Raw genomic sequence first — 9,368 nt, 5'->3', positions numbered from 1 at the left:
TAACTAAAACTGTTAGGTGAACGTAGTGGCGGAACTAAAGTAACTAGTAACGAAAGTAACTAGTAACTAAAGCTGTCACTGGAATGTAGTGAAGTAACTAAAGTAACTAGTAACTAATGCAGTGGAGTAACTAAAGTAACTAGAAACTAAAGTATCTATTAACTAAAGTAACTAGTAAGTAAAGCTGTTTGGTGAACGTAGTGGCGTAACTAAAGTAACTAGTAACGAAAGTAACTAGCAACTAAAGCTGTCAGATTAACGTAGTGGATTAACTACAGTAACTAGTAACTACAGTAACTAGTAACAAAAGTAACTACTAACTAAAGTAACTAGTAACTCAAGCTGTTAGGTGAACGAGGTGGCGTAACTAAAGTAACTAGTAACTAAAGTAACTAGTAACTAAAGCTGTCAGATGAACGTAGTGGAGTAACTAAAGTAACTAGTAACTACAGTAACTAGTAACTAAAGTAACTACTAACTAAAGTAACTAGTAACTAAAGCTGTCAGACTAATGTAGTGGGTGTGGGGGGGGGGATTTTAATTCCAAAGGCCAAGGGTACTTTATCAGGATGCATAGTATCGTGATCCATGAAATAACTGGCCTTTAATAAGAACAATGTGCCTGCCTCTTTGGGAATTCAACATAGGGGGGTGTATACTCATGCCCCCTGTAATTTGAGGAAAATATTTATTTAATTACAATATATTATTCATTCACAAAGAAAATTGGTGTCCTTAAAAGGTTAGATTTTCCTAATTTTTTTGAGTAAAGTCATTAAGATCCATTGCCAGAAGATGGTTTTATTCCTCTCAACTTTAGCAGGGGTGTGTGAACTTATTGAAGCCCCTGTATGGCCCCCATGCAGCCTCTAGATGGAGCCCTTAAGTAGCATTTTTAACGAGGAAGCGCTGAGACGGAATTCAGCTTAATCAAGCTAGACACCGCATACAAGACATAAAGCGGATGTTTAGTTACTCCACTTCCACAATAAAACAAAAGATTAAAGTTTGCCACATTGAAGAAATTGTTTGCTATAACATTCAATGACCACCTTCCATTAAAATGACATACTTTTTTCAAGTCAAGTTGTTTTCCTTAGACTGAATACATGTTGTGTAGGGTAAGCAGGTAGCCTAGTGGTAGCCTACACTTTAATTAAAAGGGGTATTTTAACGAAATTTGTTTGCCTTTTTACAGTTTTTGAGGTAAACCTTTTCACCTTGACAGATGTTAAAAAAAAAAATAATTAATTTAGTTTCAATAAAATATATTGTAGCCTACTTATCATTGTGGAACACACAATTTTGTGGTTCTGTACTTGGATCATAATAAATACAGAAGAGCTGATTTAAAGCCACTTGCTATTAAATAATAAATATAAAGCGATTTTCCCATAAGTCCATGCAGGTGAAAAAAAAGCCTGGGATGGGCTTAACAAGAAAACACAAAGAAAGATAAAAACAAAATACATAGGAGAGGGAAAATTATTGTAAAGTATTTTCAATTTTACTTATTTTTTAAATAATTGTGTTAATTAACAATTCAGTGTTTCCCTAGTTGGCAATGGAGAGCAACAGAATTAAAATGCGTTAATTGGAGGTTTATTTTGAAAGGACACCACCGGATAAGTGATATTTTTAAGTCTGTCTTGACTGTGATCAACTAATCCAGTGTCAGGCAAACATAACAGCAGGTCGCGACTTCCCTGTCAGCTCCAGAAGGAACCGGGGTCTGCGAACAGGAGCCGGGAGGGGCGACGCCGAGCTTTTTACCTTTAACGTCAGACACCTCTCAGGAGTCATTAGGCTACAAAGTAATTCCTACCTTTGCTTTTATTTTCTCCGCCGGAACGCGACAAGTGGCTCGTTGGGACCCGCAGGAGGAAGGATTTGCTGTGTGTTTTTGTAGCGACTCAGTGTACAAAGTTGCTCTCTGCTCACCTTAACATGGCTGCAACGACGTGTACCAGGTTTACCGACGAGTACCAGCTGTACGAGGAGCTGGGGAAGTAAGTTCTCGTCGTTTTACAATTATTTTCTTCGAAAGTTTGAGTGAACCTTAACCGTCATGTGCCTTTACTATCGTCGATACCTCCGCGAGAGACCTCCGCCTAGCTTACCTGTGATGTTTTGTTAGCGCGGGAGAGCAGCGCGTCACGCGAACTCCCTGCTTTAAAAAAAAAAAAATTAAATAAATTTCGTCTACATGTATATTTGTTCGCTATAAGAACGTGGAACTATATTAAAGACTGTCTTTTTGACCCGGTTGTCCCTGCTGGTTAACGCCCATTATCTCATTAACGTGTATTTTGGAGGAGGAATGCTTCACTAATGAACAATTGGAAAAAGTTGAATTAATATAAATTAAGAAAAGACAACGCGACTGAGTGCCATGAAATGCATGCCGAATATATTAGGGCACATCATGTCGTCTGCCAATAATCTTATATAATGCTTTAACAGCCTGCATCTCTGTCAACTAGCCAGGCATGTGCAAACAAGCAGAAATGTGGATGGAATTCGGTGCCATTAGCAACGCAGGCCAGCGGGGACATGTCACCTGTGTCGCTCTCAGTCTGCTGCAGTGAAATAAAGCCCGCCTTTTGAACGAGACAAGACGGCATGTTAACATAAATCAGAATATAAATGTTTCTCATTTATAAGGTATGTGTTATGACAAGTTTCCGCCCTTTTTTCGAAATGCGAAGCGTTGGAATTCCTCAGGTGAGCCTGTGGTACACAACGGTCCATTCATATTTCCAGCGATTTTGTTTCTCATGCAATGTCCAACAACCAGGCTAGGTTTTCTGCAATAAATATATGAAAAATCCCAAAACGTAGGTTTATATATGACAAATTGTGGTGACGGCGCAGTGGATATGACACATACCCTTGGTGTGGGGGCTCTGGGTTCGATTCCCATGTGTCCCTGAGCAAGAAACTTCTATCTTAGTTGCTCCAGAGGTATGTGGCATCTGATATACATAGTAATGGAAAGTCAGCTAAATGTACGGTAATGTAATATATGAACCCAGGTTCCAGGGGTTATTGTGTGCCTCCAAAGGAAAATTCTTAAAATGGCACTATGCACATAGTCATTTACGTTCCAACTGCATACCTTTTAAAATGAACACCTGTTGCAAGTAAGCCCTTAGGTGGGGGTGTATAGCAAGGTGAGCTGAATTGCTCCGACTTCAGAAGACATGGTGTAGTGTTGAAATGTGTAAATACAAGAAATACACAAAATGTTAAGAGGCGGACCAAAAGGAGGGATTGGCATGATCTGTCGGCTACGTTAAAGGTCCCATGGCATAAAGATTTAGCTTTTTATTTTATATGTGTCCCCCAACCACTTAGGCCTATGTAAAAGAGGCTTCAGATACAGTATTAGGGACCACTAAGGTCTATATAAAAGAGACTTCAGATACAGTATTAGGGACCACTTAGGCCTATGTAAAAGAGGCTTCAAATACAGTATTAGGGACCAGTAAGGTCTATATAAAAGAGACTTCAGATACAGTATTAGGGACCACAAAGGTCTATATAAAAGATACTTCAGATACAGTATTAGGGGGCCGCTAAGATCTATATAAAAGAGACTTCAGATACAGTATTAGGGGGCCGCTAAGATCTATATAAAAGAGGCTTCAGATACAGTATTAGGGACCACTAAGGCCTATGTAAAAGAGACTTCAGATACAGTATTAGGGGACCACTAAGGTCTATATAAAAGAGACTTCAGGTACAGTATTAGGACCACTAAGGTCAAAGAGCACCATGTCATGTGACATTTAAACTGTGATTACTACAAGAGTCTTTGAGGAGTGTCTGAGAATGTAAAACATGGCTCCTGTAATTCAAGAATTTCCAATTGAATGTTGGAAAGCTAACTTTGTTAGCCTGTTCTTCTGGGTTTTAGCGTCTTAATGAGGTCTTTTTAGGTTCCATTGCCGCATGCCCCGGTCCAGGTCCAGGCTGCTGTGGACCAACAGCCCACATTAGTCACTTAAACACCAATGCATGGGGTAATAGGATCCTGGCTGAAAAATCCCGAAATGACCCTTTTTTAAAAAGTGCTTTTTGATGGCTGTACTAGAACTGTGCCTGATGCCAAACTCTCCTGTAGGGGGGCTTTCTCTGTGGTGAGACGGTGCATGAAGATTTCCATAGGACAGGAGTACGCCGCCAAGATAATCAACACCAAGAAGTTGTCTGCCAGGGGTGAGTACCTGCCCCGTAGCGTGGCGTTCATCTCATGCTGCTTTACAACATGTTGCAGTGTGCACTCTGTTGGCTACACGACGTGGTCTTTGTTTTAGCCCTGTCACCCCTCAAACCCACTTCCTCTTTTTTCGGCCACGCGTGCTTTCTCACGCCGTCATTTGTCTCCAAGCTCTGTCCGAAGCAGGACGTGGTCGGGTTTGTCAAATTCCTGCGCCCTTTACATTCACTTTTGCTTCCCGTTGCTTTCCGTTTCTGTGACTCCACTCATCAAAGTGACAGCAGCATGAAGGAGGGAGCTACTTTTGTGACTCACCCGCGTCTGACGAGCTGTCTATGACTCACAGCGCTGTCTTTTCACGTGGAAACACAAGCCAGTGGTGGCACAGTTGAGAATCTATTTTATTTTTTCCTTCAAGTATCTCTATTTTGTTTTAAAATAGGTCGCCTATCCAGGAAGTGAAGGCATGAATTCTTTCATTTTCTCCTATCTGGGCAGTGTGGGTCCAGGCCCCGCTGTCTGGAAGTTGCATCGCTGATTAATCCCCACGTAGAAGGAGAACGAGAGCGCACTACACACTCAAACAAAAGGAGATAGGCTTGAAAAGACACCCAGTGATGGCGAGCGATTGCACAGCGGCAGCAGATGTGGCCTCTCACGGGGGAAGCAGGGGCTTTCCTCTCAGCATTAACAGCTGCATGAAGAAAAGCACATGTGGTTTTATAAGAAAAGGCTAGAGACAATAAGGAGGAGGAAACTGAGTGATGAAGGGAAGGAGAGTAGAAAGAGAGAAGGGTAGAAGTTTAGAGAAAGGGAGTCCCTGATTGAGTCTATGCTGAGATTGCAGTGGCCGAAGGCCTTCGCTGAGCCTGAGTCACACACACACACACACACACACACACACACACACACACACACACACACACACACACACACACACAGATGTGTGAATTGTAATTAGCGCTTTGTTATTTTAGTGTTTTATCCAGTGGGACTGTTAACCTCTCAAATCAGAGGCCCCCTTACATTCAGAGGCTTATCCTGATTTATTATGTTGTTGATGTGGATCCTGGTCCAGTCTCATTGGGGTTTACACCACTTACTACAGCTCTGAGCTTATTTGGTATGACCTCGAGGTTGGGGATAGGTCGACGTCCTGTCAGATTTATCGGGCCGTTTTTGGCAGTTTGCACATTATCTGTTATAAAGTTAATCTGGATAAAGTTAATGAATGAACAAGTGCGATACTTTGGCTCGGCACCAGGTCTGGGTCTGTCCCTGTGCTTGAGTTTCCCTCATCACTCAGCACTTTCACATCATTTTGGGCTATTATTAATATTACCATATCTGTGTCTAAAATGTTAAAAGCTAGTTACTTTCAAGTTGTTGCCAAATGAGTCGATACTAAGCTAATAGGACTATCAGGAAGGTCTGGCGAGTCCACACAGCATTCGGGGTTGGAGGGAAAACATGCTCTGGTTTATTGGCATTTCTTTTAACCAATCACAATCATCATGGACAGAGCTAAACTCCGTGTGAGCGAAAGCTCAGATTGGACAGATAGTCTGAGGAGCAGTTAACCATAGACCTCATAAAGCCACCGAATTTCAAATCCCAACACAAGGAAAGTGGAAGGAAACGGAAAATACATGCATCCGGCGGAATTTCCTGCAGCAATCCCGGAAATGGAACGCAAAGGATGTAGTCTAGGGCTACAGAAACTAGGCACTATGGTCCCAAAGAGAGAACTTGCTAAAGGAGTCTACTGTGGTCCAACTACAGCCATTAGATCTGTGAAAAGTCATTTGGTTAGTGTTGTTGTACATAGATTTTGACATTCATTCGACTTAGATGGTGCACCTTAGCCCTTAGCCCGGAGTTTGATAACCACGTGACCTCCAAGCCAACGCTGCCGCCGCGGCTGCTGTGTGATGAGAACTCCTAAACGGGATGCTCCCTCTAACTGGAGAGGCTTTACGGGGATGTAAACCTTGGCCTCGCACCAAAGGCAGGGCCTCCCGGTGCCGGGCCCCTCCAAGGAATAACAACGGGACTGTAGCTGGACAATTAAGTTAAGGTAAACCATCAGGACGACTGTTTGACAGAATTTATCTTGGCAACCTCGTCTGTTTATGGGCATCTATGCTGCAAGTGTGTCTGCTGTGAGAATACATTGTAATACATCTTAGTGTCCGAGTGTGTCTGTGTGTTCAATATTTACATGGGGCCTATAGCATCGAAGTATTGTATCCTGTATCTGTGCCACCCCTTCGAAGTAAACAGTCATAACAATATACCCCATGATTTCAGTATTCTGCTAAAAGGCGACAAACTGCTTGAATTTTATTCAGATTCAGATTTTATATTGTGAAGCCCTAATACAGGTAGGGTAACACCTCACAGGGCAACAGAAGAAAACTACTTCAAGTTAGGTTCCATTTTCATATTTATAGTTTTTCAAACAAATGTGTTAAATTCACGGGGGCCCGGGGAGCTCACTTGGTAGAGCGGGTGCCCATATATAGAGGTTTAGTCCTCGACGCAGCGGGCCAGGGTTTGACTCTGACCTGCCGCCCCCCCTCTCTGTCCCCTTTCATGTCTTCAGCTGTCCTGTCAATAAAGGCCAAAAATTCCCAAGAAATATACTGGGAGAATACAAATAACAAGTACTACTGTTGGCTAAATCAGCCTATATCAGTACACATAAACACGGATGCTTCAACTCAATATTAACTGAAATATATTAAATCAACAATAGGAGCCCATTATGTGACTATACAATCCTTCAAATTGTAAACAATAACACAGTTAATGCTAATTACTTCTCCTAAACCCCTCTCTTCAAAATAGAATCCCTGTTACTGAGACAGGCATGGACCATGGAACTGAAACGTTATCCAGATGTAGCCAACTGAAAGGCTGTCTTCACTGACGGAGCGGGCTCGCATAGAGGGAAAACTGGGGCAGTGGTTAAACACAGACCTAGTGATGCTTGGAGCCAGCCGAGTGGAAATGATCACTTGACAAACCCACCAGGCTGTGGAAACGCTAGCTACGGTCCAGGAGCCAGCCATTCTGTCATTTTGCTTCTGGAAAACACCCCCGAGCCCCTGTCGCTCACTGGGAACTCTTCATTCCCATGGAAACAAAAGTGATGGAGAGCTAAATATAGTGTGTGGGGTAATATAAGCGTGGAAGTACATTACAGGCCTTGTGCTGTTAATTATGCCAGTGCATGATGCTGTCAGTGTCTTATGAATCATAAGGCTCAGTCACATTTAGCTGAACAATGAACAATCATATAATAGACTGAATTTGAAGTGAGCCTTTTTCGGGTAGCTTCATTTAACCACATTGATCCCTGTAAGTTCTTCTTAAGCCACACACACACACACACACACACACACACACACACACACACACACACACTGTAGTTTAGCATGCTGGAGCCAACTGCGTTTAATGTCAGCTGTAAGCCTGGCAACATGGGTGATGACCCGAGCCCTTTGAGCTTTCTATCCAGACTTGGTCTAAAGCCTTCCTGCCACACTCTCCCGTACCTGCGGGGACATACACACACACACACACACACACACACACATTCTAAATAAAGTGCTCTATTAGAGCACACACCACTGGTCGGTGTATGTGCAGTGCCAGCGGTTGGCTTAGCAGCTAATGTCAGGGGCTCAGCATGCCATTTACACAGCACCCTGCTATGACCAGACATGAAAGTAAATGTGTGTGTGTGTGTGTGTGTGTGTCTTGTGTGACCTGAATGTTATTTGAGTGTGTCTCGTTGCTATAAAATGTGTGATTATTCGCAAAAAAGAATAAAGTTTACCAGTTTGAGCACCTTGTTTTGTAGTGTGGTCAATTGAATATAGGTTGAGCACCATTTGCAAATCCTCGTATTGTGTTATTTACGTTTTAATCAACGTCCCAACTTCTTTGGAATTGGAGTTTGTAGTTTTTCCTTTTGTTAAAAGAACAATGCCGTGTTTCCTCGATGTAAAATTTCTGCCGCCCGGGTATCAGAAATGTTGTAATTGCGCGACTCTGCACAGCCGTCTGCTATGCTGAACTCAAGCCAGCTGTCGTCCGCCGTCTCCCCTTTAGGGTGAGCAACTGGGACAGTGACAGGACGTTACCACTCGCAAAGTCATGGCAACCAAATACACAGGGCGAGTGCACTTATCACCCAATGTTGCAAAGTGACAAACGGCAACAAAAGCCGTGACATGAAATCCGCACTCACGCGGGTGCAGCTTATTGGAAAACAGCCTTGTGGAGACTAAATTAGAGAAACTTAAGGTTAATCAGACCCCAGATGAGACAAGAAGCTACAGTTAGTGAATGCCGCCCCCCCCCCCCCCCTCCCCGCTGCAGGAGACGCTGTATTCCTCCGACACGCTGTGTAAACGACAGCTACTGTTTAAAAAAAAAAAAAAAAACGCTTTCCAGGTTAATGAGGCTGAATATCGCTTAACAACATCACGAAAAACGTAGTTCGTAAAGTTGACTCAGCGTAACCTCCCTACGGTACCGTCTATTTGCTGGATGGTTTCAAGGCAGCTATTTCTAGCAGACAAGCCAGTTAACACCAATGTTGTTTTTCATATTTAGGCACAATGTTTTTGACAGTGGTGGTCGTCATGGTGACTGAAAGTTTGATGTGAGATACCAAAAAGAAACTACACAGTGTTTCCCTCCCTGCTGCTGAATTAAATTTGAGAGGAAACACTGAACAATGTGTGTGGTGTATGTCTTGGGTGTACCCAGTGTATTTTGGGAAAGAGACTTCAGATACAGTATTAGGGACCACTAAGGTCTATATAAAGAGACTTCAGATACAGTATTAGGGGACCACTAAGGTGTATATAAAAGAGACTTCAGATGCAGTATTAGGGGACCACTAAGGTCTATATAAAATAGACTTCAGAGACAGTATTAGGGACCACTAAGGTCTATATAAAAGAGACTTCAGATACAGTATTAGGGACCACTAAGGTCTATATAAAATAGGCTTCAGATACAGTATTAGGGACCACTAAGGTCTATATAAAATAGACTTCAGATGCAGTATTAGGGGACCACTAAGGTCTATATAAAATAGACTTCAGAGACAGTATTAGGGACCACTAAG

At 42.5% G+C, this 9,368-nt stretch overlaps 1 protein-coding gene across 17 annotated transcripts in view; it reads left to right on the top strand.

Annotated features, from left to right (window-relative positions):
- Nucleotides 1-1,666: 1,666 nt before the first annotated feature.
- Nucleotides 1,667-9,368, top strand: part of camk2d1 (calcium/calmodulin-dependent protein kinase (CaM kinase) II delta 1) — a 60,299-nt gene continuing 52,597 nt past the window's right edge. For all 17 annotated transcript variants that reach the window (XM_034856436.1, XM_034856431.1, XM_034856423.1 and 14 more), the window contains exons 1-2: nt 1,667-2,009; nt 4,127-4,221. In XM_034856436.1, the coding sequence (XP_034712327.1) occupies nt 1,948-2,009; nt 4,127-4,221 (157 nt within the window). In that variant the 5' untranslated portion in view covers nt 1,667-1,947. The remainder of the gene's footprint in view (nt 2,010-4,126; nt 4,222-9,368) is intronic.

The sequence above is a fragment of the Etheostoma cragini genome, chromosome 19 (genome assembly GCF_013103735.1).
Source record: "Etheostoma cragini isolate CJK2018 chromosome 19, CSU_Ecrag_1.0, whole genome shotgun sequence".
Lineage (NCBI taxonomy): Eukaryota > Metazoa > Chordata > Actinopteri > Perciformes > Percidae > Etheostoma > Etheostoma cragini.
Note: the sequence above shows the minus strand (reverse complement) of the source record. Positions and strands in the feature narration are given on the sequence as shown.